The sequence below is a fragment of the Boleophthalmus pectinirostris genome, unplaced genomic scaffold (assembly GCF_026225935.1).
Source record: "Boleophthalmus pectinirostris isolate CB_2022bp ecotype Guang Dong unplaced genomic scaffold, ASM2622593v1 HiC_scaffold_6, whole genome shotgun sequence".
Classification (NCBI taxonomy): domain Eukaryota; kingdom Metazoa; phylum Chordata; class Actinopteri; order Gobiiformes; family Gobiidae; genus Boleophthalmus; species Boleophthalmus pectinirostris.
Window position 1 is genome coordinate 765,001 of NW_026571447.1, and position 25,000 is coordinate 790,000.

The 25,000-nt window shown below is 44.7% G+C and overlaps 2 protein-coding genes across 5 annotated transcripts in view; one reads left to right on the forward strand and one right to left on the reverse strand.

Annotated features, from left to right (window-relative positions):
- The window catches only part of adam15 (ADAM metallopeptidase domain 15), a 29,139-nt gene extending 13,333 nt beyond the window's left edge, over positions 1 to 15,806 (forward strand). The window contains exons 3-23 of one of the 4 annotated variants that reach the window (XM_055163537.1): positions 337 to 413; positions 963 to 1,041; positions 1,112 to 1,194; positions 2,254 to 2,461; positions 2,615 to 2,680; positions 4,514 to 4,585; positions 4,760 to 4,929; positions 5,731 to 5,815; positions 5,946 to 6,094; positions 6,462 to 6,639; positions 6,706 to 6,798; positions 7,371 to 7,566; positions 7,862 to 7,970; positions 8,081 to 8,282; positions 8,427 to 8,504; positions 9,066 to 9,177; positions 9,304 to 9,442; positions 11,462 to 11,573; positions 12,997 to 13,065; positions 15,281 to 15,369; positions 15,435 to 15,806. In XM_055163537.1, coding sequence (XP_055019512.1) covers positions 337 to 413; positions 963 to 1,041; positions 1,112 to 1,194; positions 2,254 to 2,461; positions 2,615 to 2,680; positions 4,514 to 4,585; positions 4,760 to 4,929; positions 5,731 to 5,815; positions 5,946 to 6,094; positions 6,462 to 6,639; positions 6,706 to 6,798; positions 7,371 to 7,566; positions 7,862 to 7,970; positions 8,081 to 8,282; positions 8,427 to 8,504; positions 9,066 to 9,177; positions 9,304 to 9,442; positions 11,462 to 11,573; positions 12,997 to 13,065; positions 15,281 to 15,369; positions 15,435 to 15,507 — 2,439 coding nt within the window. In that variant the 3' untranslated portion in view covers positions 15,508 to 15,806. Of the gene's footprint in view, positions 1 to 336; positions 414 to 962; positions 1,042 to 1,111; positions 1,195 to 2,253; positions 2,462 to 2,614; positions 2,681 to 4,513; positions 4,586 to 4,759; positions 4,930 to 5,730; positions 5,816 to 5,945; positions 6,095 to 6,461; positions 6,640 to 6,705; positions 6,799 to 7,370; positions 7,567 to 7,861; positions 7,971 to 8,080; positions 8,283 to 8,426; positions 8,505 to 9,065; positions 9,178 to 9,303; positions 9,443 to 11,461; positions 11,574 to 12,996; positions 13,066 to 15,280; positions 15,370 to 15,434 lie in introns of those variants that run through there. The other 3 variants (XM_020922265.2, XM_055163538.1, XM_055163539.1) reach the window with 3 other exon arrangements.
- Positions 15,807 to 16,837: 1,031 nt separating this feature from the next.
- aldh5a1 (aldehyde dehydrogenase 5 family, member A1 (succinate-semialdehyde dehydrogenase)) overlaps positions 16,838 to 25,000 on the reverse strand; it is an 8,204-nt gene continuing 41 nt past the window's right edge. Inside the window, exons 1-10 of the mRNA XM_020922270.2 lie at positions 24,696 to 25,000; positions 23,909 to 23,992; positions 22,038 to 22,208; positions 21,765 to 21,881; positions 21,039 to 21,182; positions 20,451 to 20,594; positions 19,109 to 19,267; positions 18,566 to 18,729; positions 18,343 to 18,401; positions 16,838 to 18,226 (exon numbers count right to left, since the gene is read on the reverse strand). The exon at positions 24,696 to 25,000 is cut by the window's right edge and continues 41 nt beyond it. Coding sequence (XP_020777929.1) covers positions 18,015 to 18,226; positions 18,343 to 18,401; positions 18,566 to 18,729; positions 19,109 to 19,267; positions 20,451 to 20,594; positions 21,039 to 21,182; positions 21,765 to 21,881; positions 22,038 to 22,208; positions 23,909 to 23,992; positions 24,696 to 24,980 — 1,539 coding nt within the window. The 5' untranslated portion in view covers positions 24,981 to 25,000 and the 3' untranslated portion in view covers positions 16,838 to 18,014. The remainder of the gene's footprint in view (positions 18,227 to 18,342; positions 18,402 to 18,565; positions 18,730 to 19,108; positions 19,268 to 20,450; positions 20,595 to 21,038; positions 21,183 to 21,764; positions 21,882 to 22,037; positions 22,209 to 23,908; positions 23,993 to 24,695) is intronic.

Genomic DNA, 25,000 nt, shown 5'->3' on the forward strand with positions numbered 1-25,000 from the left:
CTGTTGGACTTCCTCCTGTCCAGACAAGAACTAAACCAGAACTGAATAACTGAACCAGGACTATACCAGGACTTTTCATGACCAACATCAAAGCCAGAACAGAGATATTAGTGACTTTTCCAGCTGGTTTAGTCCTGGTTCAGTTATTCAGTTCTGATTTAAGTTCAGTGAGAAGTTTAAACTGAGTTTAAAACAATGATGTCCTAGCTTCATGATGAAGTTTTGAGCTATTTGGACAAAGTGGGACTAAACCTCCCCCTCCTCCCTCTCTCCATCCCTCTCTCCATCCCTCTTTTTCATCTCTCTCCTTCATCCCTCTCTGTGTCCCCCTCTCAGGATGGGCATCCAGAGCAGTTGCAGTGTGGTCTGGAGTTTGGGGGAAGGCTCCTTATTCTGGAGCTGGAGAAAAACCAGTGAGTTTGACAAATGTTGAAATCTCTCTGACCTTTGCCCTCTCTCCCTCTGACCTTTGATGGAACAGAGTGTTTTCAGTTTGAGAGAAGAACTCAGCCTAAATGTGCAGGGTTTGTGTTAAACATGTGTAAATGAAACAAAGCACAACTCCAGGTCTGTTTGTGACGAGGAAACTCCATTAGAACAGATCAGAAAATAGCCTAATATGGGCCTTTGATTTGAGTTTTTTGGGCTTTTGGAGCTTTTGAGCCTTAAATGTGTTGTTCACACCAACACTATTTTTTCACTATATATGTATGTATTTCACTTCAAATACACACATTCATAGAAGAACACAAACAGAGCAGATTCCATGGAGTTCGTTCATGTGTGCTTTGCTGTAGTGACCGGTGTTTGTGCCATAGACGTCAGCTCCAATGAAGCTCACGAGGAATTGGAATTTATAAGAGTAGGAATTTTATTAATGGACAAAATGGCGAAATACAAACCCTAGGATCTTTGCCCTCCGTGTGAGCATACAGCGTGACCTTTGCCCTCTCTCTCCTCAGTCTTCTTCTGCCCAAACAGCCTTCTGTGTTCTACTACCTCCCCAACGGGACAGGGCTGTCCCTGCAGGAGCACCCCGTGGTGAGTGCAGCACACACTAAGACATGTTAAGTCCTGGTTTAGTCTTGGTTTAAACCCGGTCTTTCCTGAGTTTCAGACACACTGCTTTTACCATGGCAGAGTCCGGGGCCTCCCTGAGTCCAGAGCTGCCCTCAGCACCTGCTCCGGCCTTAGGTTAGTCTCTGCTGCTGTGCTTTTAGGCAAGACACTTCTGCTGCTCCTTGTGTGTGAGTGTGATTCTGTATTGAAGGTGTCACATTTCCCTCTGTCTGTCTCGGGGAAGCTGTGAGCTAAGGAAAAGTATAAGAAGTACTCAATAAGTGACCACATTAAAAAGAGATGCCAAACTAGTAGTGAAACTAGTGAACTCATTAGAGCAGGTATCAATATTAAAAAGTCCTATTCACAGGACAGAAAAGAACCTTTAGAATGATGTTGTTCTGTATCAGAACAAGTGTCAGAGCACATAGACTAGTACACACATGGACCAACATGAACCTACTGCACCACTGACCATTACATACATATAAGACACATGGGAATAGAAAAGGTAGTATTGCCATAATATTGTAATAATAACGTAATACCATAATACCATTTAATATTGAAAATCACATTCTAGTGTTTTTTTTTATTTTTTTTTTATTTTTTTATTATCAACGTAGTATCAGAATCGGTATTGTGTACTGAATCAAACAAATTAAACACAGGAAATGTGTTTTTATGTCACTGGCTTTTTCTATAATTTAAACATGACTTTACGTCCGTGTTCCAAACATAGACTGTACATATACTTGGACTTAGCTAACACACTAGCCACCGCGTTGCAAATAGGAAGTTCACATACGGCTCTTCTGATTCCTTCTGACTCTGACTCCTCTTGACTTACACTGGAAAGTTGTGGTCCCTCTCTCTGTACCTGCTACTGTGAGCCTCGTCATTTTGGTCTTAAAATGTTCATATGAACCCACTCTACATGATCCCGGTGTTTTTATTTCACTATTTATCCGTCAAAAAATCCTATTCATAATATAGAGTCTGGCTCCAAATTCTCCCCTGTAACCTTGAACATCACAAACTTCATTTGAGTGGAGCCAAACGCTGTGGGTCACGTCACACTCTCTTAGTCCACTTCTTTGGTTCAGACCTGGCTCTGGTTCAGACCTGGCCCAGGTTCAGACCCGGTTCTGGTTCAGACCTGGCTCTGGCTCAGACCCTTCTTGTTTGGGACAGGGGGGTGATCATTCTGAATGCAACGCTGAGTCTGGAGCTGCAGCCTGAGGAGCAGGAAACAGGAAGTAAGGTGCTGGAAACAGGAAGTTGCAAGGAACCTGATGTGCTGCACCTGCTGTTCTCCTCAGGACCAGCAGAAGGTGCTAGAGAGACCAGCTGTGGAGTCACTCACACTGCACCCCCCACATCCCCACAACAACACCACCGGGTAAACAGGACTGAACCAGGACTATAACAGGACTGAACCAGGACTATAACAGGACTGAACCAGGACTATAACAGGACTGAACCAGGACTATAACAGGACTATAACAGGACTAAATGAGAAACAACCCAGGACTAAACTGTTGTGTGTCTCTAGAGGAGGAGGGACGTTCTGACAGAGACCAAGTACATTGAGCTGGTTCTGGTTGTGGATCATCAGGAGGTGAGTTCAAACTGCAGTTCTATAACTTTACCATAATATTATTTGTCTATATTGACCCCTGAAGTGAGTGAGTGGAGTGAGTCATCTTTATTCTCCGGGATTTAAAACGTCTTTGCTCCGATCTCCCCCTGTTTTCAGCTCCACTGGTACAAGCCCACTGTAACATACACTATGACGTACACTGTGACGTACACTATGACGTACACTGTGACGTACACTATGACATATACTGTAACGTGCACTGTAACATACACTATGACGTACACTGTGATGTGCATTGTGACGTACATTGTGACGTACACTGTGACGTACACTGTGACGTACACTATGACGTACACTGTAACGTACACTGTAACGTACACTGTAACGTACACTGTGACGTACACTGTGACGTACACTGTGACGTACACTATGAAGTACACTGTAACATACACTGTAACATACACTGTAACATACACTGTAACATGCACTGTAACATACACTGTAATGTGCACTGTGACATACACTGCGATGTACACTATGATGTACACTGTAACGCACACTGTAACATACACTGTAACATGCACTGTTACATACACTTTGACCTACACTGTAACATACACTATGACGTACACTATGACGTATACTGTAACGTACACTGTAACATACACTATGACGTACACTGTGACGTACATTGTGACGTACACTATGACGTATACTGTAACGTACACTGTAACATACACTATGACGTACACTGTGACGTACACTGTAATATACACTGTGATGTACACTGTGATGTACACTGTGACGTACACTGTGACGTACACTATGACGTACACTGTGACGTACACTATGACGTATACTGTAACGTACACTGTAACGTACACTGTGACGTACACTATGACGTACACTGTGACGTACACTATGACGTATACTGTAACGTACACTGTAACGTACACTGTAACATACACTGTAACATACACTATGACGTATACTGTAACGTACACTGTAATATACACTGACGTACACTGTGACGTACACTGTGACGTACACTATGACATATACTGTAACGTACACTGTAACATACTCTATGACGTACACTGTGACGTACACAGGGATGTGCACTGTGACATACATTGTGACATACACTGTGACCTACACTGTGATGTGCATTGTGACATACACTGTGACGTACACTTTGACCTACACTGTGACATACATTGTGACGTACACTGTGACCTACATTGTGACGTACACTGTAACATACACTATGACGTACACTAAGATGTACACTGTAACGTACACTGTAACGTACACTGTAACATACACTATAACGTACACTGTAACGTACACTGTAACGTACACTGTGATGTACACACACTGTGACGTACACACACTGTGACGTACACACACTGTGACGTACACTGTGACGTACACTGTGATGCACACTGTGTCGTACACTGTGTCGTACACTGTGTCGTACACTGTGACGTACACTGTCTCGTACACTGTGACGTATACTGTGATACTGATAACTTCACTCTGGGAGAATTCTGACCAAAAGTTCAGCACAATTTATACTTAGAAAACCTAAAAGAAAAATCTGAAACCAAAAAAATGACCAAACTGGGGGGAAAAAGTGAGTTTAATAAATTAATGGTCATTTAGTTAAATGTGTAGTCCAAACTGTCACTTGCACTTTTATGTGGAACTCATACTAAAAGAGAACATTTAGCCGACAGCCTGAAATCTACTCAGTTCTCATCTCTCTCAGCTCAGATTGTCTTCCGTCTCAGTTGATCTAGACCATACTTTGTACTTGTGTTTTAAATTGAATCTCTCTTTTCTGTCCAGTTTCTCAACTATCAGAAGAACAACAAGACCATCATCTACCGCATGCTGGATGTGGCCAACCAGGTCGACTGGGTAAGACTCAGACTCTGGTCCAGTCCTGGTTTAGTCCTGGTGTAGTCCTGGTTTAGTCCTGGTTTAGTCCTGGTCTATTCCTGGTTTAGTCCTGGTCTATTCCTGGTTTAGTCCTGGTCTAGTCCTGGTTTAGGTCCTGGTTTAGTCTTTGTCTAGTCTTAGTCCTTGTGTCAGTTTTACAGACCTCTGAACGTGCGTGTAGCCCTCACTGGTCTGGAGATTTGGAGTGACAGAGACAAAATCCACATCGAGAAGAATCCCACTGAAACGCTCCACAACTTCCTCCAGTGGAGATCTAGAGACCTGTTGCCTCGTATACGGCACGACAATGCCCAGCTCATCATGTACGTAACCACGGCAACACCCAGCTCATGTATTTAACCTCATCAACGTCCAATTCATCATGTATGTTACCACGGCAACAATATGTGTAGCCCTCTGAACTGAATTCTACACAGTTTGCTGAAAGTGATCAGGAAAACATGGAAAAACATGTTTTGTGTAATACTTGAATCTGATTGGTTGCAGCATCACAACAGCAAAACAAGCCTCAGAGCTGCTCTGTGATTGGTCACAGAATAGGAGTATCTGGAAGACTTTGATTTTGTCAACTCACAGATATCAGAGAATTCATCCTTCCGGCAGGTTCAGGGCTTGGTGTCTATGTCATGTCACTCAGTGGTGCATTCAGGGCCTTGTATATGTCATGTCTCTGTGTTGTGTTCAGGGCCCTGTGTGTGTGTGTGTGTCATGTTTCTCTTGTGTTCAGGGCCCTGTGTGTGTGTGCATGTATGTATGTATGTATGTGTGTGTGTGCGCACGGAGGTGTGTGTGTGCATGTGTGTATGTGTGTACATGTATGTGTGTGTCATGTTTCTGTTGTGTTCAGGGCCCTGTGTGTGTGTGTGTGTGTGTGTGTGTGTGTGTACATGTATGTATGTATGTGTGTGTGCGCACGGAGGTGTGTGTGTGCATGCGTGTATGTGTGTACGTGTATGTGTGTGTCATGTCTCTGTGTTGTGTTCAGGGCCCTGTGTGTGTGTGTGTGTATGTGAGTGCTTGTGTGTGTGTGTGTGTCATGTCTCTGTGTTGTGTTCAAGGCCCTGTGTGTGTTGTTTTTAACATTTGTGTCATGTTGCGTTCAGGGGCGGCTCGTTCGATGGCACCACGGTGGGGATGGCGTCTCAGAGCTCCATGTGTTCCAGAGATCGCTCTGGAGGAGTTAACGTGGTGTGTCTTTTATTCTTCTCTTCCATTAGCTGTGACTGAATGTCTCCTGTGGCCCATAACCCCTCACTCACTCACTCACTCAGTGCTCTAAACTCAGTGTGTCACTGTGCGGTTGCTGGTTCTATTCCAGGACCATTTGGTGAGTGTTCTGGGCGTGGCCTCCACAGTGGCTCATGAGCTCGGACACAACCTCGGGATGAGCCACGACTCTGCAGAACGCCGCTGTCAGTGTGACAGCGAGGGGCAGAGCCACAGCTGCATCATGGAGCCCTCCACCGGGTAAGACCGGACAGGTCAGGTTAGTCCTCTGTTAAACCTGGTTTAGTCTCTGGTTTAGTCCTGGCTTAATCCTGTTTTAGTCTTGGTTTAGTCCTGGTGTAATCCTGGTGTAATCCTGGTGTAGTCCTGTTTCAGTTCTGGTTTAGTCTTGGTTTAGTCCTGGTTCAGTTCTGGTTTAGTCTTGGTTTAATATTGGTTTAGTGCTGGTTCAGCCCAGTTTCAGCCCCCCTTCCTCTCCTCCATCTCTCCCCCTTTTCCTTCTCCTCCTCTCTCCCTCTCTCCCTTGTTTTGTCCCTTGTTCTCTCTCTCTCTACCTTCTCCTCCTCTCTCCCTTTCTTTCTTTCTCTCTTTCTCCATGTCTCCACAGGCTCCTCCCAGGTCAGAGCTTCAGCAGCTGCAGCCTGGAGGACCTGAGCTTCAGCCTGCTCCATGGGGCAGGCATGTGTCTGTTTAACGTGCCGAGCCCTGAGAGCCTTTTGGGGGGGCCGCGCTGTGGGAACCTGTACTTGGAACCTGGAGAGGAGTGTGACTGTGGCCTCCTGCAGGTATCACTCTGATGTGGATGGTGTGATTGGCTGATTTTAAAGCCCGTCTCTCCTCTGCTCGGTCAGGAGTGCCTGGACCCCTGCTGTAACGCCTCCACGTGTCGCCTGGTCTCTGGAGCTCAGTGTTCGTCTAATGGCGTCTGCTGCTCTGACTGTCAGGTCAGAAAACAGTCTGTCGCTCACACTGCTCCTGCACCTTTTTATTGTGGACTCCCAGGAATAGTCAGAACCATATCCTGTATCTATCCCACTAGCCGCGCCTGCCAAACAGGAAGTGAGCATGGGTATGCTTGTGGCTCCAGTTCACTTTGTATTGAAAAGCCTCTCTCTGTATCTGCTGCTGTCAGGCTCCTCATTCTGACCTTAAAATGTTGATTTGAACCTGCTCTACATGATCCTGGACATGATCAAGATAAGAACATTAACAGCAGACCAGCCAGGCTCCTTCTTTCCCTGAGCTCACTCCCGCTAAAATTAGCAACAGGTTTGACTGACACCTGTTCCCTGCTGAACCGGTGATGTGGGCGGGAAGGGACACTGCCTTCAACAACTCACTCCTGATTACTTGCAGTTGAAAATGATATTCCATATATATTCTATATGGAAATGTGCTCCCGATTATTCACTATGACTGCTAACCTCAGTCAGCTTCATTTGGAACTGAGTGTTGTGGGTGACGTCACACTCACTTCTGTATACAGTGTGTGGTTCTAACCCCTCTTTCCCCTCAGCTGCGTGCGGCCGGCTATGTCTGCAGACTGCCCCTGGGCGAGTGTGACCTCCCTGAGTTCTGCAGCGGCACGTCTCCTCACTGTCCCCCCAACGTTTACCTCCAGAACGGAGAGCCCTGCCTCCAGGGGGCGTCCTACTGCTACGGAGGAGTCTGTGCCACTCTGGACCAGCAGTGCCAGATCCTCTGGGGCCCCAGTGAGTCCGGCTCGAGTCGGGTTTTGACCTGGTTTAGTCCAGTGTCTGGTCTGGGTCTAGTCCTGGTAATGCTGCTTTAGTCCTGGTCTTGTCTTGGTTTAGTCCTGGTTCAGTCCTGTTTAGTCCTGGTGTAGTCTTGGTTCAAACCTTGTTTACTCCTGGTTTAGTCCTGGTCTAGTCTTGGTTTAGTCCTGGTTTAGTCCTGGGTCTAGTCCTGGTCTAGTCTTGGTTTAGTCCTGGTTTAGTCCTGGGTCTAGTCCTGGTCTAGTCCTGGTTTAATCCTGGTTCTTCACAGATTCGACGCGGGCTCCAGACGTGTGTTTCTCATCGGTGAATAAACAGGGAAATCAATTTGGAAATTGCGGCCAACTCAGTAACGGCTCCTACCTACCCTGCCCTGACCAGTAAGTACTACTATTACTACTACTACTATTACTATTACTGTTATTACTACTACAAATACTACAGCAGATAGACAAATAGTGCTGCTGTACTGCTCCCTGTACTCCCACAGGGACGTGCTGTGTGGGCGTGTGCAGTGTCGCGGAGGAACACAGAGGCCCCTCCTGAGCTCTGCAGAGATCCTGACCACCACAGTGCACTCAGACCTGGACGAGGATCTAGACCTGGTGTGTAGAGGGACCTACCTCCACCTGGGACAAGATGTCTCTGACCCTGCCTCTGTGTCCCCAGGGACCCGCTGTGGACCAGGCAAGGTACACCACAGCCACCTGGTTTAGTCCTCAGACTTGGTTTAGTTTAGTCCAGATTTACCACTGGTTTACTCCTGGTTTATTACTGGTTTATTCCTGAATCAGACCTGGTTTAATCCTGGTTTAGTCCTGTGGTTTGTGTTTCAGGTGTGCCTGGATCAGAGGTGTCAGGAGGACTCTGTGTTCAGGGTGGAGGAGTGCCGACAGAAGTGCCACGGTCACGGGGTGAGTCCTGGTCTAGACCTGGTTCGTTTCCATCTTTATGCCTGCAGTCCATATCCTGTATATCTCTGGACATATCTAACCTGCTAACCGCCGTGTTCCAGACAGGAAGTGAGCATGAGGGTGCTTCGTGTTTCAGTGGCTCCTATTCACTTTCTATTGAAAAAGTATGGCCCCTTTCTGTGTAACTGCTGCTGTTTTTGACTTCAAAATCTTGGTTTGAATCTGCTCTATATGATGTGTATCTGGTGTATTTATGTTACTATTTAGTCCCTAAATCAAGATCTGAACATAAATAACAGACCAATCAGGCTCCTTCTTTCCCTGAGGTCACTCCCATTAATGTTAGCAACAGGTTTCATTGACTGTGTTGCGAAATAGAGTCTCTGGTTGCAGATTAACCGATATAACTGCAAGCCTTGATGAGCTTCATTTGGAGCCGAATGTTGTGGGTGACGTCACACTCACTTAGGCCACTTACATACATACAGTCTGTGGCTCAGATCTGATTCAGTCCTGGTTCAGTCCTGGTTCAGGCTCCTGTGTGATCCTTCTTGTGTCCAGGTGTGTAACAGTAATGGAAACTGTCACTGTGACGATGGCTGGGCTCCTCCAGACTGTGTGAGCTCAGGGACCGGAGGGAGCACCGACTCTGGGCCTACCAGGTCCACCAGAGGTCAGTCCTGGTTTAATCATGGTTCAGTGCTGGTTTAGTCCTAGTTAAATACTGGTTTAATCATGGTTCAGTCCTGGTTCAGTCCTGGTTCAGTCCTGCTCTAGTCCTGCTCTCTCTCTGGTCTAGACTCGTCTCCGGTCCGTGTGGCTCTCTTGGTCCTGTTCCTCTTGGTTCTCCCACTGTTGGTCTTGGTTCTGGTTTGGCCTCGAATCCGAAGACTTCTACGACATGGAGCCTTCCCCCAGAGCAAACTGCACCAGCACAGGTACGACCGGCTTTAGCCCAGGTTTAGACCTGGTTTATCCTACGACTTTGACATGGGTTACACTGGGTTTAGAGCAGGTTTAGACCATGTTTAGACTAATTTAAGACTTAAAGAGGCAGTATTCTGCATATTATGAAATCTTTAGCTTTCTCCCACGTTATAATGTTGCTCCTTCTTCAAAAATATGCCTGAAGAGGTTTTAGATGTCATCCATGCATGTTTGAGTATTTTTGCAATCTCTCCTGGCCTCTATTCAAACCCTTCTTATGGTTAGCAGTACGAGCCTGTACAAGGCCACGTCCCCCAGGTTCTCACATGACAGTTTTCCATAAATATACAAAACCATGATACAAAACTGTACACAGCAACATGTGTAAAATCCCACATTTGTCCAGGTAGAATCCATGGCAAAAGAATAAATTCAATTTGTCAACTGGGCAAAAGTTTATTTTGGTTGAATATGTATATATATATATATATATAAGACCCCATACTAACAGACTAACTAACAGAAACTGTAAACAAGTAGGGTTTTAATTTCAGAGTAGTTTCAGTGTAGTTAGCTCCTCCCTGGAGGTAGATATAAGGAAGTGTCCACCAGCGTCTGACTAGAACTGAAGGCGCAGTGGATGACCTGAGAAATGTATTTGACCAAAATAAACTTTTTTCCAGTTGACAAATAAAATTTCTTCTTTTGCCATATGCACAGCAACTGGACAAACTGACTGCGATGCTATAATATAATAATATTAATCCAATGGAGATATGTAGCTGTAAACTGGATGACAGTAGCTCAGTTGGTAGAGCGTTTGTCCACTAGGTTGGCAGTTCTCGACATAAACATCACTGGTTGAACAGTCAGATCCATTGACCCACAGGTTGGCTGGTGTGATTCCAGCTCCCACAAATGAATGCTGCCATTGTGTTCTTGAGCAAGATACTTAACCCACCTCGCCTCCTGTGTGTGTGTACACTAGTGTGTGAGTGTGTGTGTGAATGGGTGAGTGGTTCCTTGTTATAAAGCACTGTGAGCCTTGAAGGTGGAAAAGCGCTGCATAAAAATGTGACCATTTTACATTTAAACTGCTGGGTTGTGTGTTGCTCTAGTATCGAAACTTGATAATCATTTGATTTACATTTTATTCCAAAAAAGTCCCATTGACAGAACAGAAATTACCCTTTTCCTGAATACCTTTAGAATGATAAGTAGTGACAAGTAGAAGAGCACAAAGACTAAGCAAAAGATGTTCATTTTGTCTTCTTATATACTTTAACTTCTTGGGTTCTTTTTAAAGACAATGCAGTAAAGTGTGTTTACCTTGTTGACATGTTTCGGCTGCTAGCTGCAAGCCATCTTCAGAACTGTCACTGGTGTTGGTGGTGACGTGTCGTATATCAGCTGTTGTTACTTCCTACCACCTACCACATTATGGATTGGGACGGGGCTCGGGTCATTGGATCGGAAAACAACAAGTTCAAACGCTGGATCAAGGAGGCCATTGCAATCAGGAAACGAGGCACGGACAGGATTAACCGTGATGACGGCGCGTTCCTCCTTTCACACACCTGGGACACCCTCCTCCAGAGAACACCGGGCGACGGGAGGCGTGGTCAGTCTGAGCGACCTGCCAGGTCCATCAGGCTGACCACGCCTACAGGAAGTAACAACAGCTGATATACGACACGTCACCACCAACACCGGTGACAGTTCTGAAGATGGCTTGCAGCTAGCAGCCAAAACATGTCAACAAGGTAAACACACTTTACTGCATTGTCTTTAAAAAGAACCCAAGAAGTTAAAGCACAAAGACTAGTTTACACCATGGACCTCTATGAAACCTCCCTGCACCACTGACGATTACACACAGATAAGACACATGGGAATAGAAAAGAAAGTCCTATCTTTTAAAGTTGAAAATCTCATTCTATTGTCTAAAGACAGTGTTTTTTTATTATTATCATTGTGGTTTCAGAAGGTCCTGATTGGTCGTCTCCTCCATCACTCTTTCTCTGTTTTAGAACGCCGCGGGGTGACAGGAGGAACGTGGAGCAGGTCATGCCGCTACGTTTTCATGCACTGGCCCCACCACCTGGAGAGGAGATCACAATTCAGGCCCCGCCCCATGCACAGGTAAGTGACTATCCTGACCTCTGACCTCACAGACCTCGAGTTGTGTTTTGTTTCATTCATGTTTAACACACAAACTCCGCACATTTAGGCTGATTTCTTCTCTGAGGCAGAAAACACTTTGTCCCAGTTTGAGGTGTCATGGTGTAAAACAGGAAGTGCTCCAATGCTCTAAATCAGTGGTGCTCAATACGTCGATCGTGATCTACAAGTCGATCGCTAAGGTCGTGTGGGTAGATCACCGTGTCTCGTCTCGGACTCGCGTTTGGACTCGGTCTTGTCTCTCACTCGAAGTCTGACACTCAACAAGTGCGATCATATTTCATTACGGCTGCTGCTGTTGGCAATAAACTTGTAGCGGGGTGCAGGAGCGTGTGGGGCGTCTCAGTGCAGCCTGTGCTCTACAGCACATCACAAACACACACGCTCCCTATGCACAGCTCGTCTGCGACAGCGTGTGCCCTCGTGTACCAGCGTGCATCACAGGGCAGGTTAAACTTCCTAAACATCCCACCTGTCCATCTGCCTCACGTCAGCACACCACCCCTCGCCTTTTCACGCTCTCGCTCCTTCCTGCGTACAGCGAACACAAGCCCCTCCCACAGTGCGCTGATTAGAAGAGCAAGACCAAACGTGAAGCAAAAACGAGTCTAAATTTGTGTTCCAGTGTTGGCACAAAGCAGGTCTACAGCATAGAGCGGATCTACAGAACAGACCTACTGCCACATTTGGCTGAAGTTTGTCTAACAAAAGTGCACAAATGCATCTGTGTTTGTCACAATGTGCGTTTGGTTCGGTAAATGTGCAGAGGCTGGTAAATATCACTGCAAAACCAGAAAAGAATGCAACTCCAGTTTGGAACTTTAAAAAACAGGTTTAAAAATCTTCCTTCACTTTTTTCACAGTTTTGTGTAAATTGCCAGAGGAAGTTCTCTTAAAGAAGAGGTTCTCAAACTGTGGGTGAGGGTCCAAAAAAGGGGCACAGTGTTTCAGTGCAGTTTGTTTGGCTTTGTATTAGGTAGATCATTTTGACTTGATCATTTTGTAAGTAGCTCACATGATGAAGAAGTGTGAGCACCCCTGATCTAAAGCATTTGGAGCTCCAGGTCTGTTTTTGAGGACGTAACAGCATTAGAACATGGCTTAAAGCTACATAATTACACTTGCACAGACAAACATAATGACACAGTCCTGGGCTCGCTATTACTAAAAGTCTAGAAAAATTAGAGCTCCAGACCTCCTGGACCTCCTGGACCTCCTGGACCTCATTACTGTGTACAACTGTGTATCTCTATCATATAAAGAGCAAAGAGTCAAAATAATCCTGACCTCTGATCCTACAAACTCCTGTGACTCATCTGCCTCCCTCCCTCTCTCTCTCTCTCATTCCCTAACTCTCCCCCTCTCTCCCTCTCTCTCTCTCCAGGTCAAAGGGCGACCGGCGGCTCCCTGTAAGCCCCTTCCCCCTGACCCCGCCCATGGCCACGCATCTCAGGTAACATGCACACACACACACACACACCCACACACACACAAACACACACACACACACACACACACACACACACACTCTGCCTTTCTCTCTCACCTTCTCTTCCCTCTCTCCTCCTCCTATTCTCTCTCTCTTCTGTTCTCTCTCTCTCTCTGCACAGAAGCATGCCCCTCCCTCACGACCTTTGCCCCCTGACCCCTGTCTCTTCTCTCAGGTACGTCTCTGACCTTTGGCTTTTGAGCTGCATGTTTCTCTGATGTTTCTCTAACGCTCTGCTAACACGAACCCTTTCAGCTCCAGACTCACAAAGCACCGCCCACAAAGCCCCTCCCCCCTGACCCCGTGACCTCTGCTCAGGTACGCCCCCCCGCAGGCCGCACAATGACACCTCTTGTCTGCGCTCCGGCCTCTGTCTCCTGCAGTCTGCCTCACAGCACATGTCACACGTTTCAGCGTTGGTTTGGAGCGACAGAGCCTGACTCTTGTGTTACTCATGTTCACGTCTTGATTCAGGGACAAAATGTTGAAATAAAAACCCCAGGATCATGTAGAGCAGGTTCAGACCAACACTGTCAGGTCAGAGTGAGGAGCCTGACAGCAGCAGGTACAGAGAGAGAGGCCACACTTTTTACACACAAAGTTGAAACCAGAGTGAATGGAACCTATGCACACTTTCTGTTTGGAGCGCTGCAGCTAGAGAGTTGCTGTGCCAATTTACATATCCAGTCTGTGGACAGAACCTGTGCTAAATATTTATTATAGTTTTACATCAGTTTGTGAAGAAAAGTCAAAAGTGGGCTACAAAAATATAGAAGTATGTCTGTTATGACCACTGTTGGGCAAGTTACTTTAAAACTGTAATGCGTTATTTATTACTTATTACTGTCATTTCCAAGTAATTCGTTACATTACAATATTACTGCATTTAAAATGTAAGGCATTACATTACTATTGCATTACTTTTAAGTTACTCTCACCAAAATAACTGTGAAGATGCTGAATTTTTGCTCCGTATATGGACTGAACCAGGACTAAACCAGGTCTAAACCAGAGCTGAACCAGAGCTGAACCAGGACTGAACCAGGACTATAACAGGACTAACCTCGGACTGATTCCAGGACTGAAGAGGAGGACTAAACCAGGACTGAACTAGGATTAAAACAGGACTAAACCAGAACTAAACCAGAACTAAACCAGAACTGACCCAAGTCTCAACCAGGTCTAAACAGCGTGGAGTTCTGCGGCCGTGTTTCACCGCTGTTGATATCGCAGTGATTTATGTGTATGAGGAAAAACCCACCACTTCAATCCAGGTTAAAAAGCATTGTAACGCGCGTTACTCACATTTGTACCGAGTAAAATATTACTATTTTTTTCCCCTGTAATGCCTTACATTACTGCGTTACAGCTAAAAGCAATGCATTACTGTAATTCGTTACTTTTATAACGCATTACTCCCAACACTGATTATGACTCGGCTCATTAGGGTCAAGGAGGTAACAAAAACCAAAGTGGAAAAATGGTAAATTAAAGAAGTAATTTAATTAACAGGAATTAACAGGTAAACTAAACAAAAAGGGATCTAAAATATTTATAGAAAAGGTCATTTACAATTTACATAAGAGTAACAAAGGGCAAGTTTAAGTTTAAGAAAACAAAGTATACAATAAAGGACTTGACAATCAAACACAAAGTCAATAGTGACAAATGAAAAGAGTCACATCAAATACAGAGACTTGACAGAGACACCAGAACACACACAATGACACAAAGCTCACAGTCCCAACAGGTGCAAACTGTCTTCTGAAACAGCTGAAGTGGGATTGGTCAAGTGTAGAGATCCCCCACCAATCAGAAACCAGCAAGCAGCAAACCCCCAGGTAGAGGCGGGCAGACAGTTGTCCAATCAGGCGTAAGGACTCACAGGACAGCTGCATAGAGAAGAGCGGAAATCACTGCCACACGGACAAATTTAACAATGACAAACTCAGGCTCCGAAAATGTGCTGTTTAAATCCATTTGGTATTTTTTCTTGAGTTTTCAGACTAGTTTTTGGCTGTTTGTTCATGTGTGCAGTAGCTGTGTATAGAACAGGCCCAGTGTGTGCAAAGTATCAACTGTGTCATTTACACACACTTTGGCTCTTGTTTGTTATGGTTGCTCAGTAACATTTATGGAATCAGTGCAGAAGTATTCTAACCTGTTCTGTGCACTTCAGACGCAGTCACAGCCCGCTGTGCCACTGAAGCCCCTCCCACTGCCTCATCGTCACGGCAACAGCATCACCCCTGAGGTCACATTCAACAGGTAACTCGTCTCTGCTCTTCGCTGCTCCTCTGGCTCTGCTCCTCATCACTGTTGTGATGTTTCAGACCTCCTCCTCTTCCTCCGATCGCCTCCTCTCACAGCAGCAGAGCATCTCAGATGGATCGACATGCACCTTAAAGCACCAAGGTACAAAGGATGCTGAAAAATGGAGTTCTGCCAAAGAATTTTTGCCTTTAACCAATGAAACTCAGGATTTATCACGAGGACTGTTCAGCTAATCAGAATGCAGCATGAACTGACGTCAGCCAATCCGAGCACTGTAGCGGCTCAGTTAGTCCTGATCAAGACCAACCTGCTGCTTAGTCCCAGTTTAGTCCTGGATCAGACCCTGGTCCAGAGGATGCACAGACTGTTCAACATGAAGAGCTGCAGCTGTCAATCAAACATGTTCAGTAATAAAAGTGTTTTGTATCAAAGTTTCTCTGGCTCTTTTTACTTCACAGCTTGAAAGCATCACCTCTGTGGTAGAAAAAAGTAAAAGTAGTAAAGTTCCGTGCTTAAGTATACATTTTAGGTATCTGTACTTTATTTAAGTAGATTTTAAAGTGGATTCTTTTTACTTTTGCTCCAATACATTTTTGTACAGGACTGAAAAATAAAAGTATTTTTGATTAAAGTTTGAGTTTATTTTTTAGCACATTCATAATTTGAGCAAACACAATCATAGAAATAAAAACAATTAACCACCATGTTCTACAGTGAGACATTAAACAGCTCTACCTTTACAGTTATTCATTTACAGGTGGTTTTAATTTCAAAAATACCTGGAAAAACAGGCCTTCTGACTGTGAGTGGGGTCGACTCTCCACAGATCTGACCTGTAACTCGGTTTGGTTTGGTCTCCATGAAGATATAAAGGCCATAAAGGCCATGCTGTTAAACACTCCAAAGCAATAACATGTCCAAAAACATTTGATGGACCCTCACCAGAAAAGTTTCACAATGTTAAGAGTTCAGTTTATTTTACAAATACATCTAAAATGAGATATTATTAAAACTGATATGTTGCCCAAATGTCAAGTATGGGCTACTTTTCTAACCATGAATAATCATACTATGAAAATCTGACTTTTTATTTTAGGTTAGGCCTCAGCAAAAAAGTCTATAAATAAGTCACACGGAGTACATTTGTAACAGATAAATGGAATGTAGGCGCATTAAAGCCACATCCAGATGATTGGAAATCACAAAAGTCAAGTATATTAAACTAGACTGGGCATGCCTGTGGCTGGTATCAAAATTAAAACTCACTGAGCTCTAATTTTGTGTGAAGACCCCAAGAAAAAATATGGAAAGATGTCTCAGTAGCACCACCTCAAAAATCTAAAAAAAAAAAAAAAAAAAGAAATCCTGTTAAGGTTCATGTAGACTGTGCACTGTTCCTGTCTCATTAAAATAAATAAACTAATCACTGGTCAAATGCACTTCAATTTAAAAATTCTAGGCATAATTTTGTGATTCATAAATCACTTTTATTTAGTTTTTTGTCAACAAAAATATGATGTTAACTCAAAATAATATTAAGACAATGTAAAAAAACATGCATCCAACAGGCATTATGGCACCCTGATCATGAAACATCATGTTTAGCAAAACATCATTTCAAACACATTTTACGACAACATCAATCTAAATAACAAAAATAAATTAATAGCAAAAATTAAATAAACGTTTGTTCATTAGTCACTGTTCAGGTTTTGGTACAAAAGTAAAGATATTTTTGTAACTCTATAAAAACTACAAAAATGTTTCACATTAATTTCAAAGAGAGATGGAGACAGTTTTTATCATTTTACCGTCAAACCGAATCTTTCTTATAATTCTAAAATACAAATGTTTATTATCTGTAAAGACACACATGGAAACTTCTGTCAGTGTTGTTAATCTTACACGAGTCTTTATGTAGAATCTTTCACTTTAGTCCCTTTTCATTGGAGCGCCCATGTGCCCATGTGCCACAGATTGGTGTTGGCGTGTGGATTGGCATGTTCAGCATTTCGTTCTGGGGTAGTAGTTAGTGTCTAATTTTTTTTATGTTTTAGCAAATGTTTATTTTTGCCTAATATGTTATTTCACCATCCGGTTGTTAGGGTTGGGATTAGGTTTAGGAGCAGATTGTTTGGTTAAGTTTAGGATGGATGAATACTACACTGAATACTAGTACTGCCTCAAAATGAAATGGCGAACATTTAGGGAGCCTGTGTGCTTTGTAGTGTGTGTACATTGCTGTGTGCGTTGCCTGTTGGTAGAGTGCTCGTCCTCTACCAACTGAGCTACGGTTGGTAGTTTGAATCTCACTCAACACAAAACATTGTTGGTAGAGCGGACAGATCCACAGCACACAAGTTGGTGGCGAGTTTTCGACTACTACAAATGAATACTGCTGTTGTATCCTTAGGCAAGACACTTAACCCACCTCAGCCCCAGTGTCTGGAGCCACTGGTGTATGAATGGGTGAGTGGTTCCATGAGTAAGGTGCTGTGAGCCTCGAATTTAGAAAGGTGTGTGATTGGCATGTGGACTGCTGTATTGTTGGCGCGTAGACTGGCATGTGATGGTTTGTAAATTGTTGTGTGATGGCGTATGATTCCTGTGTGCTTGGCGGTCCCTTGGCATGGCTTGCTTCACGGCTCCAGTCCTCCGTAGCACACGTACTTGACATGTAGGTATTCGTCGATGCCGTACTTGGAGCCCTCGCGCCCGAGTCCCGACTGCTTGTATCCCCCGAAGGCCCCCTCAGCGGCCGACAGGAGCCCCTCATTCACCCCCACCATGCCCACCTCCAACGCCTCCGCCACGCGCCAGATCTGAGACACGTCCCGTGAAAAGAAGTACCCTGAACACAGAACAGAACAAGGACTAAGCCAGGACTAAGCCAGGACTAAGCCAGGACTAAGCCAGGACTAAGCCAGGATTCAACAGTGGTAGAAGCATGTGCAGTAGTGAACTCACCCGCCAGACCCACATTAGTTGCGTTAGCGATGGCCACAGCCTCCTTCTCAGTGTCAAACCTGAAAATGACAAATATGAGATCAGGAATCTAAGCCACAACCTCGAGAATAACCACTCTGCCACAGTAACACAGACAGAACATGCACACTCCACTCAGAGAAATCAGGAGTCTAACCCACAACCTCCTCACTGAGAGAAGGAGAGGCTGACCACTCTGCCAGACCTGAGCACGGGCATCACGGGGCCGAACGTCTCCTCTCTGGCGCACAGCATGGCGGTGGTGACATCAGCGAGGAGGGTGGGCTCTACAAACGAACCGGCCAATCGCGAGCCTCCTTTCAGAACTTTTGCCCCCAGAGACACTGCGTCCGAGATCTGGTGTGCCACCTACAGGACAGAGAGGGGCAGTGCAGAGATGGTTTAATGTCACAGACCAGGACTAAACCAGGACTAAACCAGGACTAAACCAAGACCAAGGCAAGTCTAGCCCAAGTCTATCCCAGGTCTAAAACAAACCAGGACTAAACCAGGACTAAACCAGGACTAAACCAGGACTAAACCAGGTCTAAACCAGGTCTAAAACAGGTCTAAAACAGGACTAAAACAAGTCTAAACCAGGTCTAAAGCAGGACTAAAACAGGACTAAAACAGGACTAAAACAGGACTAAAACAGGACTAAAACAGGTCTAAAACAGGACTAAAACAAGTCTAAAACAGGACTAAAACAGGACTAAAACAGGACTAAAACAGGACTCTGCAGTGTTACCTTCTCGGCTGCTCTCTGGTTGATAAGTGGGCCTTGGGTGGTTGAGGGTTCCATTCCGTGACCCACTTTGAGCTCCCGGTCCATAGCCATGCTCACTTTCTGAAGGAATGCCTCATACACCCCGCTCTGCACCAGGATGCGATTTGAACACACACACGTCTGTCCAACACACACACAAGACTATTAACACAAAAATAAACTGCTGCTATCAAGTATTCACATGGAAAAAGAAGCTTCACACACACATGACCTGCTCACCACAAACCAACATCCTACTGCTACTACTGCTATTACTACTGTTAGAGAGCGAGAAATGCGTTTTCCAGGACAGGGAGCAGGGACCCCCTACTATATAGCATATGGCATACACTTGTGTTATATATATATATATATGGCCTTGTGTCATGCATTAACAGTTACTCTGTTATTGTATTGTTATTGTACATTTAATACTAGGGGAGTATTCCATCGAAGTGTCTTAACAAAATGTGACTTATTAAAAGATCTGATTAAATGAAAGAGGAGCCAAGGTGTCACAGACAAGAGTATGTTATAGGACATGGAACTTTTTTGGTCATTCTGCTCCGAGGAGTGAGAGAAAATACACAACTCTCCCTCCACTCCCGGTCACTCCCCCTCCACTTGGTTGCTCCCCCCTCAACTCCCAGTCACTCCCCCTCCACTCGGTCGCTCCCTTTTCTCTCCCGGTCGCTCCGTGGACAGAGAGGAGGCTGGTTGCAGAGTTTGAAGCCTGGTTAATACAGGCTGCCTGGTAATGAAGTTGCCTGACCCCTTCCCGATGTGCAGTAGTACATGTGGAGCTTAAGTTCCACTGAGCGGAAAAATTAAGCTGTAATGGAACTCTTCACATGTACCTAAGAAGAAACGATAAAATCCGCACCAAGGTGTTGACGGGAGTGAGAGACGAGGGAATGAAGAGAGAGACAGACAGACGTGATGAAGGAGCGACCAGACAGAAGCCACTGAAAACCACATCGTCCTCATCCTTCAAAAGATTTCACGACCCCACTGCAGTACCTCCGCAACCCCCTAAGGGCCCGACCCCCTGTTGAAGACCTCTCATATAAAGAGAGAAATAGAGAGAGAGATGAATGTGTGATATACGCATTAGCAAAAACAATTCAATAAAACTAAACAAAAGCTCCATGAAGAAGGAAATAAAGTGCTGAGTCACTGCTGGTAAATATAGAATGTCCAACAGATTAACATTAAGCGGCGTGATGATTCAGTAACGTGTAAATAACACTGACCTCATCTCTAGAGTGACTAAATAAATCCAATTCGAGAAGGTGAAGGCAAACCGCGAGCTCTGTCCCCTCACCTGTCCTGAGTTCCTGAACTTTGATGCCATGGCTCCCCTCACGGCGCGGTCCAGGTCCGCGCTGTCGAACACGATGAAGGGGGCGTGGCCTCCCAGCTCCATGGAAACACGCTTTACTGTGTCGGCGGCCATCTTTAACAGGAGCTGAGGACGAACCAGAACAAGACGTGATTCTGATACACAATGTTGAAATGAAATGTGTTCTGAAACAGACACTCATTTAACAGAAAAGACAGAAACAAGACTTAAGCATTAGAACTAGTATAAGATCACATGGTAATATTAAAATAAACTAATATATATTTTGCTGAAAATAAAATCAAAGGAGCATTAACTGAAACCCTGTATGAATGAAAAGAATCCTATGCTTTTCAGTTTGTAGTTTGTCTAAACTACAGGGTTAGCAGCTTTAACACTGAATAACACCCCATGGAGACACAGGGAGGGCATCTGACACACAGGAACATTTCAGAGCATGTTTGAAGAGGTCCAAAATACAGGGTAAGCAGCTTTTACAAAGAACAAGACCCATGGAAATACAGGAAGGGCATTTAACACACCGGGAGGGCATCTGACACAGTTCTGTACCTTTCCAGTTGCTGTGGAGCCGGTGAAGGAGATCTTGGCCACCAGGGGGTCGGTGCACAGGACCTGCCCCACGGACGGTGTGTTTTCTCTGGAACATGGTACCACATTCACGACCCCCTCTGGAACTCCAGCCTGCTCCGCCAACTGAAAACAATCAACAGAAAATGACATTCATAACAGGAAGCAAAAACCCATGAACAGAGCACTTTCAAATATGAACCTGCTCCACGCACATGATCCTGACGTTTTATATTATGCTTTTGCCTAATTGCTACATGGCTTTTTATTGAAAAGGTGAAAGAAATGATGCCAGTAAAAACGAGCCTTTAGGCTAATTTGGGAACATTTACATTAGTGTAATGTTTATTACTGTACACTGTTCCACTGAAAAACTAAAAGAATAAACAAATAAACTATTGTTTAAGATATAAACATGAATAACACCAAGGTATTAGCATTAGCAACAGGTTTGATTGACAGCGCTGGTGAGCACTCGTGCCCTGCCAAACCAGAGGTGCAGGCAGGAAGAGGCGCCACCATCATCATCCTCACTTGGCTCCAAATGCGCCGCTATAAATGCTAGCCTCGATGAGCTTCATTTGGAGCTGAACGCTGAGGGTGACGTCACACTCCCTTTGTCCACGTCTTTATACAGTCCACGGGTCACACAAGTCTGAAAATACACGTAAACTACATGATGTGTTGTGTTTTTGCTGCTGGACTGACCTCGGCCAGAGCGAGCGCTGAAAGGGGCGTGTCCTCGGCCGGTTTGATGACCACGGTACAGCCAGCAGCCAGCGCGGCACCAACTTTCCTCGTGATCATCGCACTTGGGAAGTTCCACTGAAAAACACACAAATCTACTGTTAAAAACAATCTGACATACAGGGAGGGCATCTGACACAATCTGATACATCTGACACACAGGGATACAGGATGACAGGAGGACATCTGACACAGACAGACACTAGAGGACACACACGAGGGCGTCTGGCGCACCGGCGTGATGATGGAGGCCACGCCCACAGGCTGTTTGAGGAGCAGCATGCGTCGGTCTTTAAAGGGCGAGGGCACGATGTCGCCATAGACTCGGCGCGCCTCCTCAGAAAACCAGTCCAAGAATGACGCCGAGTACAAGATCTCCCCCACGGACTCCGATAAAGGTTTACCCTGAGGACAGAGAGCACCTGTGAGACCACACACCAGACCAGAGACCAGACAGGACACCAGAGGCCAGAGACCGGACACCAGAGGCCAGAGACCAGACAGGACACCAGAGGCCAGAGACCGGACACCAGAGGCCAGAGACCAGACAGGACACCAGAGGCCAGAGACCGGACACCAGAGGCCAGAGACCAGACAGGACACCAGAGGCCAGAGACCGGACACCAGAGGCCAGAGACCAGACAGGACACCAGAGGCCAGAGACCAGACCGGACACCAGAGGCCAGAGACCAGACAGGACACCAGGGACCACTCACAGATTGGTCAAATCTGGGCACACTTCACTGGAAGTTGGGTGATTTCTAGCTTTTTTTTTTTTTTTCAATTTTTAATTTTGCCACAATGCTGACTGCACTGGAACTAGAACTTATATCATAACAAGATTTCACTAAAACCACTTTTTCCCCACATATATTAGTGTTTGGCAAATACAATAATGGGTCCGGTCAAGCAGTAACGGAGGGAAACGGGCAGATTTTTGACATTCAAATGTCTCTTATTCAGAAACTAGAGGGACTATTGAAATAAGTAAAGTATCAGAATGTAGGAAAGAGTTAACACTCCAACAGGGTCAAGTTAAACCTGTGATATTCTTTCAAGTTATTGACAAAATTTTTTTAAAAATCATGTCGGTAACGGAGGGAATGAAATATGCAGCACTTTTTGGGCAATAAATCCAAACAGTGATAACTCTTGGTTCTCACTTCCATATCCTTAACAAACTGGTTTGAATATTTGCTTCATATAGTTTTCTACCATATGGTACAAGATTAGGTTGAAAAACCTCTTACTTTTTGACTAATGAGATTTTTTATTAAGAAAGATCATGGTAATGGAGGGAAAAGTAACGGAGGGAAAATTGTGCAAACAAGTAGAAGGTGCAGGATTTTGCATAATTTGTTGCTTTTTTCTTCCGAAAACTTTAATATGACTTCAAAATGAAAGGAAACTATTTCTATAAAATATGTCAGTCCTTCCAAGCTAATTTTTATCATTTTAAATCATTTTTTTTTTGAAAACTCGTGTACCTTCATCAACAGTTCAAAGATGGCATAACACAAGATATGATGAAATACATCCATTTATTTACATGATTTTCAGGTCTTTGAAATTTGGGAAATAATTTTTGTTTCATGTTTCATACATGGTCTGTTTAAAACGTATGGAACTTTTGAACCAAAAATGGTACAGAAAAAAGGTCAACAGTTTCATAAACTAGAGTACATATGTATCTGTTGAATCCATTTTTATATCAGATGCATTAACTTCAATTTTTGGCCTTGCTGTTTACTTCTGCTTGACCGGGCCCTAATGTTAACACCTTTATTTTGTTGAAATATTTTTTTAAGACTCAGAAAAATGTGTTGTAACAAACTTTGTGCCAAACTTTTGGACAGATTTCTCATAGTGTGATGTCACCAATATGGAACTCTCTAAAATAGAAGTCTCTATAGAACTTTGGACTTTTCTTCACAAACTACTTCTTGATTTGTGTAAAACTTATACAACAGATTTTATACTACAAGTTAAGTACAAATTAAAGAATCATAATCTCAAAACCAGGCCCTAACCACAAGCAGAATCCTAAAGTCCAGTCAACATGGGATTATAAATCCTTCAGCTTCAGCTGCTCCAGTGAAACTCACAGACTCAAAGGTGATGATTTTGGCGAGATCATCTTTGTGTCGCATCATCAGATCAAACCACCTCCTCAGCACCAAACTCCTCTCCTGAAAAACAGCAAATCATCTCAAAATATCAAATCATTCCAAAGGTGTAAAAACATGTAGTGTGACCCGCTCTGCACTCACTCTTTTACATTTATTAAATAAACTACTTTGAAATATATGTGAGTTTGTCATTGGAAAACACTGGTGTGTGGAATAGTGGAATAAAATTAAACCGTGGCAATACAGTGTTAAAAATCATGATGTAATCCCTGTGACAATGTTTTTTTGACGTGATTATCAGAACAGCCTCTGTTGCGCTAAGTAGAATGAATGACAGGTGGATTTAACCAATCACAGTGAAGTGTGGACTGAACTGTCAGAAGCAGAAGTAGATTTATTCTTCTGAATAAAAGGATGTGGGGACACCCATTGACTTCTGAGATCAAATCTAAATTGTGATCTATCAGATGTGATGTTATTTTGTCATATATTAACATATCTGTACGTGCACGTGCTTTCAAAAGGTTTTCTTGTTGATCCGTGGGTCACACACGTCATTCACTTTGTCATTGCGCAATGTAAAATCAAAATGTTCTGACTCTGTCTGGTGTTTACTCTTTTATAACTGCGCCGGTTCAAAGTAAAGTCAAACTCGACACAGGCTTACGAAACGCGCCTGTTGTTTGTTGAGGACGTTCTTGTGCAGTAAACACACAATCTGACATGCAGCGTTCTGACCGCTTTGGCGGAAGACGTTACGCACTTTGGCGGTGAACTGTTTCCAGGAGTGAAAGGCTTCGTACGCGGCGTCCACGGCTCGCTTCGCTTCTCCGGGGCCGCAGTCCGAAACCCGCACCAGCTCCTCTCCTGTGGCCGGGTCCAGCACCGGGAACACGGAGGCGGCAGAGGTCCAGCCGCCGTTTATGTACGCCTGTGTCCGGAGCAGAGGAGCGGCCACGTCCAGACTGTGAGCCCGTCTGACCGAGTGCACAGCCGGGAGCAGCCTCCGGCACACGGCCCGGGCTCGGAGCGCACACACGGCGGACATAACTGCAGCCAGAACCGAGG